At 34.1% G+C, this 20,077-nt stretch overlaps 1 protein-coding gene across 1 annotated transcript in view; it reads left to right on the top strand.

The window, feature by feature from the left end:
• The window catches only part of LOC118856745 (cytochrome b5 reductase 4), a 103,281-nt gene that overhangs the window by 33,117 nt on the left and 50,087 nt on the right, over positions 1-20,077 (top strand). Inside the window, exons 5-10 of the mRNA XM_036767209.1 lie at positions 2,951-2,977; positions 3,876-3,930; positions 9,690-9,747; positions 13,267-13,360; positions 15,361-15,393; positions 17,362-17,484. Coding sequence (XP_036623104.1) covers positions 2,951-2,977; positions 3,876-3,930; positions 9,690-9,747; positions 13,267-13,360; positions 15,361-15,393; positions 17,362-17,484 — 390 coding nt within the window. The remainder of the gene's footprint in view (positions 1-2,950; positions 2,978-3,875; positions 3,931-9,689; positions 9,748-13,266; positions 13,361-15,360; positions 15,394-17,361; positions 17,485-20,077) is intronic.

Raw genomic sequence — 20,077 nt, 5'->3', positions numbered from 1 at the left:
GCATTAGTGTTCCAATTTTCCCACATCCTCTCCAGCATTTATGATTTTCCCATTTTGTCATGTTAGCCAATCTGACAGGTGAGATGTGGTACCTAAGAGTTGTTTTGATTTACATTTCTCTAATCAATAGTGATTTAGAGCATTGTTTCATGTGACTATAGATATCTTTAATTTCTTCCTCTGAAAACTGCCTGTTCGTATACTTTGACCATTTATCAATTAGGGAATAACTTGTATTCTTACAAATTTGACTCAGTTCTCTATATATTTTAGAAATGAGGCCTTTTTCAGAGACACTGGTTGTAAAAATTCTTCCTCAATTTTCTGCTTCCTTCCTAACCTTGGTTGAATTGGCTTTGTTTGTACAAAAACGTTTCGATTTAATGTAATCAAAATTATCCATTTTGCATTTTATAATGCTCTCTATCTCTTTTTTGGTCATAAATTTTTCCCTTCTCCATAAATCTGACAAGTAACCTTGTTCTCTCAGATTGCTTATAGTATCAGCCTTTATATCTAAATTGTGAACCCATTTTGACTTTATTTTGGTATATGATGTGAGATATTGGTCTATGCCCAGTTTCTGCCATACTGTTTTCCAGTTTTCCCAGCAGTTTTTGTCACAATTTCTACTTTGCTAACTTAAAATATGATAAGCATGGATAGACTCACACTAAAAAGTTTTATCTGCAATTAGGATTGTATTTTACCTAGAATTAGAACTATTGACCAATAAAGATAGTGAGGTGATGTAGTGGAGAGAGTGCTGATCTTAGTATAAGGAAGAACTAAGTTTGAATCCTGTCTCATACACTTAACTAGCTATGTGAATCTGGACAAGTCAGCCTCCCTCAACCTTCGTTTTCTTGTCTATGAGATGTGCACAATAGCATCTACCTCACAGGGCTCTTTTGAGGATCAAGTGAGATAATAAATATAAAGAGCTTTGTAAATCTTTAAATGCCATGTAAATATTAGCTATTATTATTGTTATTATTTTAGCTGGAAGTGTTTTAGGACCCCTTCATTTTACCAGTGAAGAAAATGACCTATAGAATTGTCATTACATGGTATATAGAAGCTCTTTTCAAGTATGGAATATAATAGAGCATAGTTTGCTTTCATAAAATTTTATTCAATAGGTTTACATATTAGGATTTTGTAAAATGTTTCTGACACATGCCAATATCATTTTATTACTCTAGGCTTAGGTTGAAGTTAGGGAGTGTTTTGAATTCAGAGAAGGAATCGAATAGCATTGCTTTCATTGATACCTTTGAACTACTTCAGATTGACCAAGGACTACTAATTGATCATCCTGTTACTTTTTTTTGTTTTATTTGATGTATTTTGTTTTTACATTACAAAAGTTTACAGATCACTCTTACTTCATGAGAAGTCTGTTGTAACAAAGTAAAAAAGTTGAGAATTAATAATATGGTGACCTCATCTGAATGGACATACAACATTCCATACCAGGAGTATCCCCACCTCTCTATTAAAAAAAAACAAACTTAACAGAAATCTGTTTTATCTCCCTCCTAGCCACCCAATTAAAAAAAAAAAACCAAAAGTTCTTGTAACAAATATACATAGTCTAGCAAAAAAATTTTCTCACTGTATATGTATACATATGTGTATGTGTATATGAATATGTTTTATTTTACATCCTAAATTCATTACCTCTCTATTACAGGAAACATGTTTCATCAGTCCTCTGAAATCATGAATAGTTTTACTATTGATCATAGTTCTCACAGCTTTCAAAGTTCTGGGTTTTTGCAGTGTTATTATTATATAAATTGTTCTCCTGGTTTTTCTCATTTCATTCTTCATCAATTCATAAAAGTCCTCAAAATTAACTTAGTTTTATAATATTGATGTTAGAGTATAAATTGTTCTAGTTCTGTTTACTTCATTCTATATCAGTTCATATAAACCTTTCCATGATCTTTTTGAAATTATGTTTCCTCATTTCTTACAGCACAGTAGTATTTCATCCCATTCATACGCTATAGCTTTTTCAGCCTTTCAAATTATTCCAGTTGTTGGACACATTCTTTTAGTTTCCAGTTTTTATTGTCATAAAGAGAGCTTTTATAAATATTTTTGTATAGGATCTTTTTCTGTTTCTATATATGCTGCCAAAGGGAGCACATCTTTCCTTATTTCTTTAATCTCTTTTGGGTATGGATCTAGCAGTGCTGTTGCTGGGTCAAAGGGCATGCACTTTTTAATAACTTTTTGTGTGCAATTCCATATTTCATTCCAGAATGTTTACGCACATTCACAGGTCCACTAGCAGCACGTAAATATTTCTGTTTTTTCATAACTGCCCCAAATTTTATCATTTTCCTTTTTTTTGTCATCTTTGCCACTGTGATGAGTGTGAGATGGAATCTCAGAGTTACTTTAATTTGCCTTTCTCCTTTAGCAATTTGAATTTACAATATGGATATGTTAGATTTTTATAGACCATTTGGATAGTTGAGAAACAAAGCATGTGTGGTGCCATGACAGAGTGCTGCATTTAAAGTCAGGGCATATTGGTCCAAATCTCAGTTTTCCTACTTACTGTCTTTGTGACATTGGACAACTTACTTGAGCTTTCTGAGACTCAGTTTTCTCATATGCAAATGAGAGGATTAGACCAGATGATCTTTGTAGTCTTTTCTTTAAATCTTTGATCCTATAAGCCTACTTTGAAAGAACACCTGAGTTCTTAGATCGATGTTTAATGTTTAATTAATCATTACGGAGAATGAATTTCTTTTGCTGCCTGACTTAATTTAATTCTTATAAATGTATTTTGATTCAGATTTGGTTTTAAAGCATGTCCATTCCAAAAGCTGATTTCCTTTTCCATCCTACTGTGTTCTGATATTTGCTCACTTTCTACATAATATAAGAGCCTTTAAAAAATTTATTTATCTTTTCTATTTCCTTGTAGAGAATCATGAGAAGAAATTTTTAAATGGTAAGTCTTTACTAAGAGCATTATGCAAGATGATATTTCTGTGGCCTCCTTTGAAACCAAGTTTGTCTTCTTGATATTTTAGTCATTTTTTAAAATATTAATGCCATTATATGCCCTTATCAAAAGTAGGAATCCTAGAATTTTAGGCTTGACCAGATGAATCACAAAAACTCTAACTCATATAAAAACTCCTTTTATAATACCACCAAAAGCTACTGCTTATTTGGAATAATACCATTGACTCACTAATATTTCACAGTGTTCACTACAGTGTTTCTCCTCACTTATGCTGGACTGTATAATATTTTAATGGTATTTTTTATAATGTTATGTTTATGGTATTTGTTGTGCCCTTTTCAATTTAAAGACAGGTCTCCTTTCTCAGAACAAAACAAAGGTTGAGTAATTTTGCCTTCTCTCTCTTTATTTTTTTATTTTAGAAGCAATTGGTTTTAATTTTTGTGGTTCTCATGCAAATACTTCAGGATTGTGTTATTAGTATGATTACTCTTTCACCAATTCAGATCATACAGGCCTTCTACACCTTGATAAATTGTCTTCATTTGCTGCTATAGCAGGAAAAAAAGTCATCATTTTGCCAGTATCTGGTGTTGAGGCTTTCCAGATTTAGCTAGCCTGGGCTGAAGTCTCATACACAAGTTCATTTCTGGGCCTGTGCTCAACACTTGAAGGAAAATGCCTGAGATTGTGCGTCACTGACCTAACTTTCAAGAACCCAGAGTTACCATACCACCCTATGTACTTAAAGTGCACGTGCTTCACTAGGGTCTTCACCTTTTAAAATTTATTCTGTATAATTTGATATATCTTAATTTTGTGTTAGTGGAATAACATGTTGGTGAAAATTTCCATTTCTTAAAAAACTTTCTTTTTACAGGCATACTTCTCAAAAGCAAAGTACCAGATTTACCTGCCAAAGAAATTTCTCCAAGGTATGTTTTGCTATTTCACTTTGAGTGAAATAAATATGAGTTTACTTAATACAATATATGTATGATGGGTTGAGAATTTCTTCATATTTCCAATATAAAATTTTAAATAATAATTTGTCAAACACAATAATGTATTAAAATGTATCTCACCTACTATTACTGTCATATAATAAATATATACAATAAGTCCTCATTTATTTTGTGTTGTGGGAGAATGAGATATTCCTTAAAGTGAATATTCCAGATAAATTGAAATTTTCCTTTTAAGTGATGAAACTTACTTTTTTTATTTTTTGGTGGAAATCTTTCCAAAGTGTGTTACACATTTCTATCCCTTATTATTATTAAACAATATGTTAAATTTGACTTTTTCCATAATTTTTGGTCCACTCTCTGTAATTTTCCTCTCACTGTTCTCACTTCTAATAGCCCTTTCCTGATGTTTCTAGAATTGTAGACTTTTAGTTGAAAAGGACCTCAAAAGCCATTTAATTCATATTGATCTAAAGTATAGCTATCCTCTTGATGACATCTCTTTATGGTTATCCAACCTATGTTTCAACACTCGAGTAGAAATTCACTACAGATCTAATTATTAGGAATTTTCCACTAAAATTGAAGTCTTCTTTTTGATCCCCTTTCTGTATGGTGGTACATCCTTCATTTAGTTGAAGACTGCTATTATGAACTTCTTCTACCAAGTGAAACCTTTTAGTTTTTCAGGCTAAACTCCCCATTTCTTTCAACTGACCCTGGAAATGCCATGGTTTAAGAGTTTTCTTGCCATCGTAGTCTTCCATTAGGCCATTAATATTGCTGTTGCACCCCTACCCCCAAGATGTGCCCCAAGCTGGAAATAATGCAGATATGTCCACATCAGGGCCCAATACTGTGGAACAATCATCTCCCTCCTTCTGCTAATATAGCTTAAGGGCCATTTATTGGGCCGGGGGGAAGGTTGTTATTGTCATGTCACATGTCGCACTGGTAACTCATTTCTTCACCATGCTGTAGTTATACAATTTATTTTTTTTGAACCCAAGTACAGGACTTAATCTTATTCTTATTAAATTGTATCTTATTAGAGTTGGCTGAGTCTAGTCTGTCAAAATTTTATTATATAATGATTCTGTTACTTAGTATATTAGCTCATCCTTTTCTGCTTCACATTATCTACCAATTTGATAAGCCTTCTGAATAGGGCCAAAGACTGTACCCTGTGTCAGTCTACTAGAAATTTTCCTCCAGGGTTACATCATTCTATTAATCACCACTTTTTGTGTCAGTCATCCAGCCCATTATAGATCCACCGAAATCATTTTATTATCTAGCTGTATCTCTCTTCACTTTGTCCACAAGACTATCATGAGAAACTTTTGTCATATGCCTTGCAGAAAATCTGTATGTCATGTGTCTGCCATATGGGCAAGTAATTTTATCTCTCTCAGCCTGAATTCCTATATTGCACTACTGACATCACAGAGTTGTGAGGAAAGCACCTTTTAAAACGTAAAGTAAATGTGAGCCTGTAGTGGTGGTGGTTGTTTTGTCGCTAAGGTTTTCTAGACAAATTTTCTTGTTTTGGCTGGGGTAGGAGGAAGGCTGAATGAAAGTCTCCCCTCCCCGCCCCCCCAATCTCTGTGATTTCACCAGTGCAGGGAGTTCCCAGTGAGGAAATTTCTTCTACCTATGCAGATTAGTAACTGTTATACCACTTATAGTCTTAGAGAGTTGCCTCAGGTACTTAGAGCTTAAGTGACTTACTCAGAAGCACATAGGTAGTATGCATTGGAGGAAAGACTTGAAGCCAAGTCTTCCTGATTCATAGGAGGCTCTGCCTGCCATGCCATCTTTCCTCTCACTGGTCTTAATTACTTAATAAAAAAGAGAGAGAGAGATGAGATTAGTCCTACATGGCTTCATTTTTAAAAGTATTTTATTGGTGCCTTTTGTCATTATATCACAGTCATTTCAGTCTCACATATCCCTAACCCTTCCTTATGACAAAAACATTTAACTAAAGAATCTTTATACATTGACCATATCTGACAGAGCATAGAATATTCTGTTTTCAGAATTTCTGAACACTGTACAAGGGAGAAGTTATATTTTATTATCTTTGCCAGTAGTTTTTCAGCTACTTGGAATTTAGCTTTCTTTTAATGATCTTTTAATTTACATTGTTACAATTATTGTACTTTGCTCTTTTTGTTCTTATTTTACTCTGCATCAGTCCATACAAACCTTCCCATATTTCTCTGAATTCCTCATATTCATTTTTTTTCTTACTATGCAGCCATTTTTCAGCCATTTCCAAATCAGCAGGCATGCACTTTGTTTACAGCTCTTTACAATCAGGAGGGTGCGGCTATGAATATTTTTTTTTACATGTTGGCGCTTTGTTTTTATCTTTGACCTACATGGGGATTAGATGCCCAGAGTTTGTAGGACTAAGACTTTGTGACTCTATATTGCCTCACTGAAGATACTGTTCATTTTTCCAAGTGCTCACAAAGCATTTTATTTGCAATACATTTTAGATTCTACTCAGGGATTGAAATGAAGCTCTATAGTTTCAAAATTCTATCTTCCCTCTTTGGAAATTGAGATGTCATTTTCCTATCTCCTAGCCTATAGCATCTGCATTTCTCTATGATTCTTTAAAGCAGTCACATATATAAGTTCTTTTAATTCCCCAGAATGTAATTTTTCTGAGCCTGATTACTCAAACTTATTGAAAGTACCTAGGTGCTCTCTTAATATTTTCTAATAAACCCTTAGGTTTAATTTCCTCTTAACTTTCTTGTTCTCTCAGTCCCATTTTGACAGTTTTTTTCCTTGCTAGAGAAAAACAGAAAGAAAATAGGAGTTTGAGAAGGTCGATCTTGTCCTCTTAATGATTCATCATTTCATTCATCGTCCCAAGTGGTCTTCTTTCTTGATCTTCCTCTTGTCCTAGTCTGGCTATAAAACTTTTTGTTGCCCTTAGCATTTAGCACAAGCCTAAGGTTGTTTTAGATTTCAACAGCCTTGATAATTTTATATATCTATATCATTCTTTTGCATTCATTCTCTGATCTGTTGTCCCTGGTTTGGCCTCTTGTATGGTCATTCAATGAGTTTTTTATTCAACTACTTTATAGCTAGTGCTTTCTTTCCTTCCTTATCATATTAATTCATTTTTTGGTCATCGGAGCTGACTTTTCTTGTAAAAAGGGATAGGCTGTTAAAGGCTATCATTCTTGCTTTTCAGCTCTTTAAATTCAGCTTTGCCAGAGTCTAGGACACTTGCCAGAATATGCATCATGTTCTCCTTTAGCCTGTTAAGAACTCTGAGTGTCTGGCACAGGAACATCACATAGTATATAATTAACACATTTTTCTTGAATGCGTATTGAATTGTTGAAGGTGGTGCAATCATTTCCTCCTAAGGTTCCCAGCATTTCTGTTTCTAATCTGCTTCAAAGCCAGCATCTAGTATAGGAATGCTAGATACCAAAGTTCCTTAAGTTAATAGCCTTAAGTTATATACAGTTCTAAGACATTTGACTCCTGCGAAGGACTAAGACTCCATACCTCCATTGTGGCACAAAGAGCATTTGCTTTATGGAAAGGTTTTCTGGATATGAAAACATCTCTTTTGCTTATTTCTATCCATGTGATTGTATTTTGAATAGTTGAGAATGATGGAAAACTGGGCTGCCAGATAAGTAGTTTTCCCTTTTTTAGTACTTTTGATGACTCGATTAAATGACATCATTAAAGACAATGGATGGTCTCATAATTGATCTAAGTACCCTGCTTTGAAGCTTTCTTGATTTTCAAATAGTAGACCTAGTTCTATGTTGAAAATGTGGGAAATGATTTTATCTTTCATGAGTTGAAATGTGTTCTTACCACATTGAGAGCATGGACAGATTTTCTTCTTTATGGGTAGTATGATGGATGACTAAAAGGAAGTACTGCACTAAAAGGGGAAGAGTGCTGGACTTAGAGTCAGAGGAGACTTGGGTTCAAATTCTGCCTCTGGCAAGTATTTCCTGTGTGACCACAAGTCACATAGCTACTCTGAAACTAATAGTACCTGTATTACCAGATCAAATATAAATAGAATGCTTTGCAAACCTTAAAGTGCTTTATAAATGTCAACCTTTATTGGGAAAGGAGTCAAATGGAAACATTTCCGATTTTATTAAGGATTCTTTGTTAATTTGCCTATTTATGTCAGGTAGGTTTCTCTTAGATCCAAGGATAATCACAGAACTGATGTTTCATTTGTCCAGTGAGTGTTCTCAGTGACTGTAGCTGAACACTCAGGGAGGTAGGTTCCCTGGCTCTCCAGGCAAGAATACACTTATGAAATTGGATTACAAAGTAACAGAACTATTTAGGACAACAAATGTACCAGATTTTAAAAATCCAAATTATTGCTTTTCAGTATGTTCACTTTAGATTTCATTATTGCTGCCATTACTCCAGACTTTTTGAACTCTTTTAGAATTATCTACTGAACCAGTTTATGAACCACAGAAAAATTATCAGTCTGATCGCATCTTGTTTGTTCGTGTTTTTATCAAAAGTGGTATTAGTCTAATTTCTTACCCTAATGCTTAGATTTGACACCAAATGACTGTAACTACATGGCTATCTATTTTCAGAGGACGATGATGTTGAAGATGCTAATTACTACTTTTGCAGCATTTTAAAGTTTACAAAGAACTTTAAAATTTAGGACTTTAAAGTTTTTTTCATGGTCGAAGATATTCAAAAGATTATACCTGTTCTGAAGACAATTCCAGAAGAGTTCTAAAAACATTTTAAGAATGTTTACTCTTTCCCAAGGGGATGGAAACAAATCATTTAAACGTTTAAGAAAAGGCATAATTCATATATAAAATGCTGCCAGAAATATTGAAGATTTAAGATAGTTTCCTAGCTTGACCACCAGTGAATAACATACAGCTTTTACTCTGCTCCCCCTCTCCTTTCTTCTGCTTGTCTCTTTCTGTTTGTACATATACATTCTATATATACTATCTTTGTATATGCACATATACGTGTACACACACACACACACACACACACACACACACACACACCCCTTCTCTTCCATATCATAGCAATCTTCATTCTTTTTTTTTTGTCTGTGTTTTTTAGAGCACTGTAAATTTACAGGTGTTAAGTATAATAGCTGCCCATTTGAAACAGTGCTTTTTTTTTTTAAAGGAAGCATTTCTGAGGATCAGAAAAATAAATTTCACAACATAGCATTAACTTGATGTTTAGTCAGTCATTTTCCTTGGGACTTAGTCATTTACTTGTTGTGGGATGATTATGAGGTAAGATAATCCTTTACCAAATTTTTTGTTCATGGGCATTTGCTGATTATCATTGGGATGGAGTAGATTTTAGTAAGTTCCACTTTCTATGAAATTGTCAAAAATTTCTGACGGAGCTTAATCCAGTTACCCCTACACAGAAGTAGACCGTTCAGATTTTGAAAATTTGTTCAGTGAGAATACATAAGTGTTTATCTAGCTAGCACCTTTGGCCTAAGACCTTATTAAAAAAAAAGTATAACTTAAATACATCATGTAATAAAGTGAAGAGGCAGTTTTTGTGTGGAGTATGTTTTAAAAGGTATATATTTTCCTGAAAACTGAAAATATGAAGATGTTTAATGATTTTCATTTATGCTTGTGGACAGGATCGTTTAAATCAAGAGATCTAAACATTTTTTTCTTCACAATCTTTTACAGCTATGATTGGTTCCAAACAGAATCCTTAGTCACCATTGTCATATATACCAAACAGAAGGTAAATGTTTCTTTGAAATCAGAGAAAAATTTAAAATCCACACTAGGAGGTAATTTGTATTTTATCCCTGTTTAGATTTCATTTGTACAAAAAAAACAACAAAACAACCCCAAACCCCACAAAACCCTATTATCATACAACAAATGAGAATTTTTTTTTTGTTAAAGCTGTCTTTGAAGTAACAGACTTCCAAATCACAAATTGGGCTCATAAGAAGGGGAAACCAGAGTCTCAGAGGAATGCTGTTTCCTTGATTCTCAAGAATCCTGCCACTGAGGGCTCAGATAACCTGTTAGACGACAGATTGAGCATCAGTACATTTCCATGTCCTCCGTTCTCTAGCCACTAAACTTCTGGGGACCTGTGTATCTTAAAAGATAAGAAGCTGGTAGCTGAAGTAATAAAGATCTGGTGCTCCTGCTATAATCACAGAGCTAAGTCAGCCATCCTGACCTTTCATGACTTCATGGTTACTACCATGTGCTGGCTTTTGCTTGAGGCTTAGTTCCCTTACTGTCTTATAGCAAAATTGACTCTTTTGCAAAAAGAATTCTATCTTGTCTTATACCAGATTTGCCAGCCACCATCTGGCAGGGTGAGAGACAAGGCCTGCCACAACCCTGGCCCTTACTACTAGCTGTAGCATGGATGGCAGGGACATCCATTTGCTGCTGCCACCTCCTGCGCTTGATAGCCTTTAGGTATATTAATTGAACATATGTATATGTGAACATATATATATAAAACTAGATAAAGGATCTTTGATGTTGTTAATGTTGGAATTTCATTCACTGTTGGAAACTGTAACTCATTCTTACTTAGTAGATCATTCTTAGTTGCCTGAGGCTCTGAAAATTTAAGTGATTCGCCTAAAGATGCAGTTAGGATTGAGTCTTGAATATATGTCTTTCTGACTCCCAAGTCCAGCATTGTCCACTATGCCATGTTGCCTTTCTAAGTTAATGGGATACTAGTTGCAGGATATATGTTGTAGGGTAGGGGGAAAGGAAAAATTCCTAGGTGGAGAGTATGGTTCAGATAATATATATCAAGTTTACTTGTACACAGGGTATAAAAACTAGGAATTTCTAAAAAACATTTTGTGGATGAGATCTCTTGAAAACTTTATAAGCCTAGGTTAAATGATATCTGACTGGTTTATATTTTTGGGAAATGAAATGTGTCTGTACTTTTGCTGGTTTAATAAATCAGTGGTCATCAGTTTAGTGACGAGATAATGGTACAGGCCAAAGTGAGTACTGAATTTCCTAATGGTGTTTTAAAAATGGTTTATGTTCTTTTGAACTAAGCAAAACCCTTTGGAAATTTTAATTAAATTGTCTCTTGTTTTTCCTACTTGTTGCTTTTTGTAGTTAATGGTCCTAGAAATACCAATGAAACTCGTTAGACCCATGGAGGAAATGATAAACTCTGATAAACTTGAAACTTGGCTTATGGTGGGGCCTTTTTTTTACTCTGTTTGCTCGGTTAGGCATATAGTTTATTTCTGTGTAGTTTATTAGCCCTACCTTTGATTTTCAGATTTAGATGCCTTATTGAATCTCCTCACAGGGGTGAAACTACACGGACCTTGTTATGCAGCAAGTTAAGGATCCCTGCTGTGATCACTGTGAAAGTGGTTGCCTCACTAAAATGTTTCTACATAGTTACTTTACAGCACATTGAATATTTAATAACTTTTCTCCTTGTGGAAATGTTAAGGATTTTGATAGATCTTCCCAAACCAGTCTTCCATTGGTCATTAGATTTGACTTTACTTCTGTGGCCTCTTTGGAACAGAGATTATTGACCCTTTGCACAGCACCTAGATCATACTCCATGTTTGTTTTTAACATATTTTCACTAATTCAAGGTTGGACCAAGTTCTAAAAATTTGTATTAGATCCTCTCTGGAATATGTTCTTTCCTTGTCCTCTGCCTCCAGTGGTGCATTGACTTACTTGTTCTGGTAATATAGCTAGCATTATAATTTAGGGTTGAACAACCCAAGTGAAATAACTCACTATTATTTTAGATTTTCTAAAAAGTTTATGTTTTTGTAACAAAGCTGTTAATTTTAGGGCAAAAATAACAATTTACTTAAAATAAAAAAGCATTATAATATCAAGATACTTCAAATAATAAAACATAAAATGTAACCATCACTTTCAAATCAATCCCCAAATTGCTTCTTCTACCTCTCCCCTCCCCCACCTCATCCCCCCTGCTGAAATCTGGTTTCTCCATACCATGCTGCTGCAGAACAGGAGAGGAAAGTAGACGGTTTTGCTGCCATGCCATTCACCTCTGTGTGAAGCAGTTAATTTACTTTATCGACCAATTTTTAAAATATAGACAATACCAAAGTAGTAAGAGGAAGGAAAAGAAAAATTAAGTATGCAGAGTGCTTTACTTCTGCATTACCCCCAGTTATACCACTTTCTCACCTCAGTTCAAATTGTGCTAGATCCTTCGACGGCTTAGCGCCCTCTGTTCCTGCAGCAGATAGAGGCAAAAGCCTCTGCCCTTCCCTTGCTCGTTGCCTCTTCCCATTGCCATCCTTTGTTCTGCCATGCTTTTTACCGTCACACTTGGGGAAGAGAAGAGCATTTCTTCTTCCTCTTGTCTCTGAAAAATTATCACCAGCATCACAGTTTTCTTAGGAAATCTCAATGTATTCAGGTGAAAAGTTCAGAGTTTAGCAGAACAGAATGCTATTTGGGAAACACTGATCTGGCAAATCATGTTTGTGATAGATTGGACTGCATCCTGGTGAACTAGAAGAGGTTAACAAGCAGATTTCCCTTTATGCTTATAAATGAATATGCTGTTACTTTTCCTTAGCATTTACCCTAGTTTGAATACATTATTTATGTTAGGTCAATCATCTTGCATTCTTCAGTTCTTCCAAAGATCTTGAATTTCACTAGTCGTGGATTCTCCTTCCACTAACTCAAATCATAAGTTACACCTTAACAGATGGTTTCACAAGTTACTGCCAACTTCCCTCTCTCCCTCACCATCTCCTTCCCTACTTAATCAGTAAGTTGCCTTCTGGTGGTGAACTTCTTTGAATTTGGCAAGGCCAGTCCTTGTCCTCCACTTGAAACCTTTCCAGCTTGTTGAGAACTTTCAGAGCTTGAGCTTCTCTGGCCTTGTCACTGAGAACCTAAAGTTGACTTCAGATCATGTGGACATAGGAGTATCACAGAGGGACTTTAATGGGTGAATGTTGTATCTAGTGAAACTTATTTGAGGAAAAAAAAATCATTAGAATTTAATTGGGAGAACTTTAGAGGTGATGTAGTTCAAACTCTCCTTAATTTTCAGATGGGGGAACTGAGGCCTAGAGGGACCATGTGTCTGACCTAGTTTGGCAGAGCCAGGACTGGAATACAGGTCTTTTGCCTTTCAGTGCAGGTTTTTTGCTGTCCTACACTTATTGGAAAGGTTCATGCATCGAGGATTTTTAAAAGTTCAAATTGTATCACCTTTTAAAATTTCTGTTTTCTGTCTAAGGATATGGATTCAGAGTCTGTAATAGTTGACTATCAGGATGGTTGCTTTAGAGCAGAAATTCTTATCAAGGATTATTCATATCTTCTACATACTGGTAAGTGCATTTTTATGGATAAAACGATATTGTTACTCAGCCTTTGCACAACAACTTTGTAAAATACGCAGTGCAAGTATTGTTATCCCCATCTTACAGGTGGGAAGCTGAAGTTTGGTAAAATGAGCTCCATGGCTCCACAGGTAGCACATATCAGAGCTTGGGCCCATGTTAGGCCCTCAGACTCTTAAGGCTCCTTTTTGTTTTGTTTTTTCTTACCATAACATGCTGACTCTACAGTTTGTTTTAAATATGATCATTAATTTGATTTTAAATTAAATTTCTGAATAGGAACTTAACACATTAGTACTTTTGATTAAAATCTTACAGTTGTACAAAAATGAAATGGAACTTGATTAAAATTAAAGTCTATAAAAATTAAATTAAGTATCAGTAGTAAAAGTTAATATTGGCCATCGGTTGTTTATCATTCTGGAATTTTCCATAATTTCAGTATCTTAATTTTTTCTCTTTTCTATTATCCCCATGTGCCCTGTAGGGCCAATAAAGTTAGCATTGTACCTTTCCATATTGAAGAAACTAAGTATAATCCAAATCAGTAATATTTGTTGGTTCAACATTAATGATGCCAGTTGTTCTTTTTAAATCTTATAATCCTCAGAAAAATGGTGTCTGTCACGTATTCCAACTGAACTTGCTTCCTCCAATGAATGAGACAGAAACAAGCTAGTATACTAGATGAGACTTTTCCTTCTTCCCACAGTTTTCTTTTCTGAAAATTGTTTCTAGTGCTTCTGGCTTTAATTTTTCACCATTTTCTTACTTGAAAATGAAAGTATAGTAATTTGTGAGAGCAGACAAGTTAACATATGCCTAATTAGAAGCCAGCAATAGAACACACACACATACACACATGCATATTGCTTATAGAAAAATGCCCTTATTATTTCAGTTTCTTAGAGAAGTCTTAGTAATGGTACATTTAGCATCTATTTTTTTTTGAGCATCTATTCTTAGTTACAGAATATTGCATTTTACTTTTGCAGAACATGGCCGAAGCTCTAAGATGTCTCTGCTGACTTAGCATCATGCTGACTACACCTTACTCTGTTAAAGAAGTGTCTTCAGCCTGGCACTTGGTCTGAGTTGATCTTTTTTTTTTTTTAAATACCCACAGGGTTAAAAGGAATAGTTCAGGCAGTCTTGAGCTTAAACTTCTCATCCAGAAATGCATCTGATCTAGTTTTCTTTCTCTGTTTTTTCAGTGTTAATGTAAACCCTGTTGGGCTGTGTCTCTCAGAAGAAAGTTTGCTTATCTTGTGTGTCCAGTTGTATTGTCAGAATATGTTAGTCATTAGCATTGAAGTGGCTTTCCTTGTGAAATTATCTTTTTCCAATATCCTTTATGGATGAGATATGTTCTAACTAATTTATATAGCTGAACAATTCACCTAGCACAAATACAAATAAGGGTATAAAATTTGTTGTTATTGAAATTGAATCAAAAGTTCTAAAATTTCAAAAAAGTCAAGTCTCAATTGTTCATGCTAGTGAAGTGGGCTTGATTTTTTAGATTATTGAAAAGAGATTGAAATTATTTTTTCTTGGATGTTTATATTGAACAGCAAATTCATGCATACTTATGGGCATTTAGTCCTCTGTTTGGGGACCTGACTCATTCTTCATTCATTCTGTTGTCTTCAACTCAGCTGGACAGTGGTGAGGAGGCAGCTTTGGATTATTCACTTGTGGAAAAATTGAGAGTTGACTCTTTAAATTGTGGGAAATAGTAAATGAAAATATTAACTTTTTTGACATATTGAAGAAAAACATTTTAAATGGTTTTGCTCTCTATTTTGATTGAGTAAAATTCATATCTTTTGGTCTCTTAAAGTCATTTATTATTTAAGATAATTGGAGCAAATTATATTACTCGAAATTAAGATGAAGATGATCTCTTCTGGTGCTTATAGATTCAGTTATTTAAAAGAAAGTTTGGTTTATGGAAGTGAAGACTAAATCAGATATTTCTATTGTAGAGTTGAGCCATGAAATTCAAGAGGACATTTCTGGTAAGTTTATAAAATAAAATATTTTCCTTAATTTTATTCAATAGCTTTATCATTGTTAAATTTTTTACATAAGTACTAAAATATATCTTTATTCTAAACTGCTTAAATCATCAGAACTTGAGAAATTCAGATTCAAGAGCTACATTCTCTTTCTCATCTACTTCCATTTTTGTTTCTTTAATTTTTCCCTCCTATTTTTCCTTCCCTTCTTCCTTCTCTTATATCTGTCTCCCTTATCTGTTTCATGTCTTCTTTTTTCCATTCTTCTGCTTTTCATTATCCTTTCCTTCTCATGTCCTTCTTTCTCTTTTCTTTCCCCTTCTTTCCCTTGCAGCTGCTATCATTTTTATTAAAGTAAATACGTGTTTAAGTACCTGCATTTGCATATTTAATGCTAATAATGGTGAGTTTAAAACATGTTGAATCAAGAGTCTACAGATTTTATAAAACGTTTTGCTGTGTATCTATGCCCAGTGTGGGCTTTTAATTTTTGATTATAAGATAAAAGAATGGTACTATATTATATTTACAGAACCTATAGTAATTCTGTAACTATAGCAAAGTACTTTGTGGTAATGAGTAGACTATATGTGCCAAAGAGTGCTTAATATTAAAAAAGTCGTACAACTGATTTTTGAAAAATATTTTCAAGGAAATTTTCATTAGCTTTCAGACTCATTTAGTTCATTTATATTTACCAGTAAACCCACTTCTTTCTGTTTTCCCCAAACAATTAGGTTCTGCATCTGCCTACCCCATTTATCCTCAATTTTCTCAGACATGTTAAAAAGGAGATAATTAAATTTATTTCAGAACCATCAAATGTTCACTGGCTTATTAAGTTTAGGTTTGATTTTTTAGCTTTGTTAATTAATTGGCATGACTAAGCATGTTGACCAACCATGTAGTAGCATGGCCCTTGAAATAAGTTAATATGAGTATAAAGCAAATTAGCCTGGTTTTAAAAACAGCCTGCCTAAAGGAGTACACTCCATCCAGTATGATGAAAAACCAGCTTCACTTGTTAGTTTGCCAGATTTCCTTGGAAAATACCTTCCCCCATGATAGATTTACTGACATTCAGCTAGAGATTATGTCCAGAAACCTTAGGGTCACCTTTCAAAAGAATGTAATTCAATTGGAAACTTTTATAGAAGTAACTTTCGATTAATTCGTATTGGCTATCCTGCCTATGATTTAGACATAATGCTTCAGAAACAAATTTGGGGAAACAGTTGTGGGGGTGGGGTGCCAAGAAGAGAGATGGGGGTGATGTAAAGCCCATTCTGAACAACCTGCAACTCTCTTATTTTTATAATGGTTGATTAGGGAATGGATTGGGTGTGAAAGTAAAGTAAAGTAGTACTTGAGGATCAAACCAGTTTTCTGAGAAGCCCTATACTTCTGGGAAGTATAGGAATGAACCCCTAAGATTATTAGACATATGGGTAAAGCTGTAGATCATAACCTTATATCCACAGTCCCTTCCACCCCTACATCTGTGATCCAAGGATCAAGCTAAAACTTATCCAGTTATTATCAACAAAAGAAGTTTTATCTTTTGAAGTCAGCAAAATGGAGATGTTTCTCTTGGGCATCAGAAAATTGAGGAAGTTCCTGGGACAGCATTGGTTTTGGACATGCTTGGAACTTGGACAGAGGAATCTCAGGGCCTCACAAGTAAAGGATTGACCCTGATAGGGTACAGATCTGGGAGTCTAGCAGGTAAATTTGGTTCCTTTCAAACCATTTCGGGTAAAGTCTTTTAGAAACAATGAGCCAGAGGGAATTTAGTTGAAAATATAACCAAAACATTAGTTTATATTTGTTCTTATTTTTACCATGAATTATATCATATCTATGACATTAATAAGTTTGGAACATAGGGTTTTCTTTAAAGAGCTGACTTTTGGTAGGCTAATATAAACTATAATCCCAGTTTTGAATGCTAATGGAATTTATTTTTAGTGCGCGTTGCAGAAAAAACGGGTAAAGTAGAGATTGTTCTGAAGAAAAAAGTTAATATATCTTGGAAGTATCTTGGACATCCCCTGGAGAATCATAATTCGTTTACTGAACACAAAGAAAAAGGTATAATGTTATGTTTTGAATTCTATACTGAGAAAACTGATATTTATGTTAGTAGCAAAATTTATGCAGAACAGAGTACTGCCAGGGTAGTACTGGCATTTCTGAAGGTTTATCTGAGTAGTCAAAATGCCCTTATACCATTGTTTAGTGAGTTAAGAAGTCAAAAATTGCCTACTTGCTAAACCCTGTTTCTTATAGTGGCTTTATCTGTTTCTGAGCTTCTAGTAGTGAGAAGGTGAAAATGATTGGTCTGGACATTAAAATACTTTCTCTGGACCCAGGTACTACTTTCTACACTAGCTGTGCAGAAACAAAATTTTTACTTACTCCTAGTACACAACATTCCATCTTTTCCTTCCATGTTTTACAGATTTTTTTTTTCAATTTCTAGCATTCTCTCCATCCCCACCTCCATTTCTTGGAATCTCTAGTTTAGTTTTCAAGGCTCAGCTCAAATGACATCTCCTACATGTGAACTTTTTTTGTGTTACCTTCATTAGTAGCATTCTTCCCCAAATTATTTTGTATTTTCTTTTCCGTGTGTGATTCCCCAAGTAGGTTGAAAGTTACTTGAGGATAGCTGGAATTGTTTCATTTTTGTCTCTATACCTACAGTACCTGGCACTTAGTAGTTAGCTAGTATGCTTACTGAGCTAATTTGAATTAAATTGAAAGGCGGGGGGACCTGCTGCACATGACTTAAACCCCTGTTTTGCACATAAATTGATGGCAATGAATCTCTTTGCTTGTCTGACTTAGTATTCTTTTGTTACTTAATGAGTTTTGTAAAAATATTTTTGTCCAAACTTTGCTAATAAAAGTTTTTGGTTAACAAAATATTCTTGTCAGAAAAATACATGTGAGAAATACAAGTGAGAATTTAATTGGAAAATGATATTACCCAATATCAGTAGGAGCCCACTCAGCTATGGATAAATTGTATAACAAATAATTAAGCTTTATTATGTTTTATAAAAGAGCTAAATAACTATTTAAAAAGCAGTATTCTATTTTTTCAAATTTAAGGGGAAAAGGTCAGGCAGTAACATTTATTGAGTATTTACTAAGTATGACTAGTGTGGTATGCTCCCCAGAAGCTTAATCCTAGTGCCAAGTAAACCACACGTGCATAAAACTAAGGGGAAGTTGATTAACAAATATATCTTAACATGACACAAACAGAATACATAAATATTGTATGGCTGAGCACTAAGTGAACATATAGGAAAAGTTAATCTTTGGAGACTTCTTGTTAAAAGTGAATTTTTAGCAGTGATTTAAAATAGTTGAGGGACGAGTTTCAGCAGAGAGAAAGATAATATTCTAAGTAGAAAGAAAAATAAAAACAAAGGTATAGAGAAAAGAGAAGATGAATTAGGACTAAGGAGTCTTAGCAGTTTTGAGATTTGGAGAAGTTCAAGGAAGAACAATTCAGATGAAGTTCAGAAAACAATAGCGATTTAGATAATCTTTTAGTAGAAGAGAAAAGGAAAAGAGACAAGAACAAATAGAATAGTAGGTTTTAAAAAATTTAGTCACAAGTCATTTTACACCATATTACATGATAAATTCAAAATCAATCTGATCTGAATATTAAAGATCAGACACCATAAACATTTTAGAAAAGAAGCAGATTACATTCAGTTCATTTCACAGCTGTGAGTAGGAGATGAATTTTACCTTGATAAAGAATAGAATAATTACAGAAGATAAAATAGTTAATTTTGATTACATGAAATTGAAAAGCTTTTTTACATAAACAAAATTAATGCATAGAGGATAAGAAGGGAGGCAGCCAACTGGTAATAAAAAAAATCTATCACAGTCCTTAGATAAAGATTTGGCATCTAAGACCATAGAAGACTGACAGAAATGTATAAAAACAAAAGTCATTCCCCAGTGGATAAAGGATATGAATAAACATTTCTCAAAATAAAAGTTGTAAACTCTTAATCATATGAAAGAATGCTGCAAATCCCTAATAATAAGAGAAATGCAAATCAAAACCCTACAGTTTTATCTCATACCCAGCAAATTGGCAAAGATGGCAAGAGGTACAAATTGTATTGGAGGGGGTGTGAAAAGACACATTAGTGCATTGTTGATGAAACTGCAAAATTACTACAACCATTCTTGAAGGCAATTTAGAATTATCCAAATAAAAGTGATCATCAATTGGGGAATGGTTAAACAAATTGTGGTACATGCATGCAATCAAATATGTTATTCTACTCTAAGGAATAATGAGCATGTTGAATACAGAGAAGTATAAAAATATTTACATGAACTGATGCAAAATGAAGTGAGCAGAGCCAGTAAAACAGCTTGCACAATGACTATAACAATGTAAACTGAAAGAATAACAATCAAAAACAACAAAAAATGAATATTACAAAATTATAGAGAATAGACTTGGCCCAAAGAAGAGATACAAGACAAACTTCCCCCCACTTCTTTGCAGAGATGAAATGTCCATGTGTGTTGAACGTTGAATGTAGCATTAAATGTTTTTGATTTGTTGATTGATTTTAATGACTTTTTAAAAAATATTCCTTTTCCTTTTTAAAATTCTTTTTAAAAGGGATGGCTCTCT

This window comes from Trichosurus vulpecula, chromosome 7 (genome assembly GCF_011100635.1).
Source record: "Trichosurus vulpecula isolate mTriVul1 chromosome 7, mTriVul1.pri, whole genome shotgun sequence".
NCBI classification, from domain to species: Eukaryota; Metazoa; Chordata; class Mammalia; order Diprotodontia; family Phalangeridae; genus Trichosurus; species Trichosurus vulpecula.
Note: the sequence above shows the minus strand (reverse complement) of the source record. Positions and strands in the feature narration are given on the sequence as shown.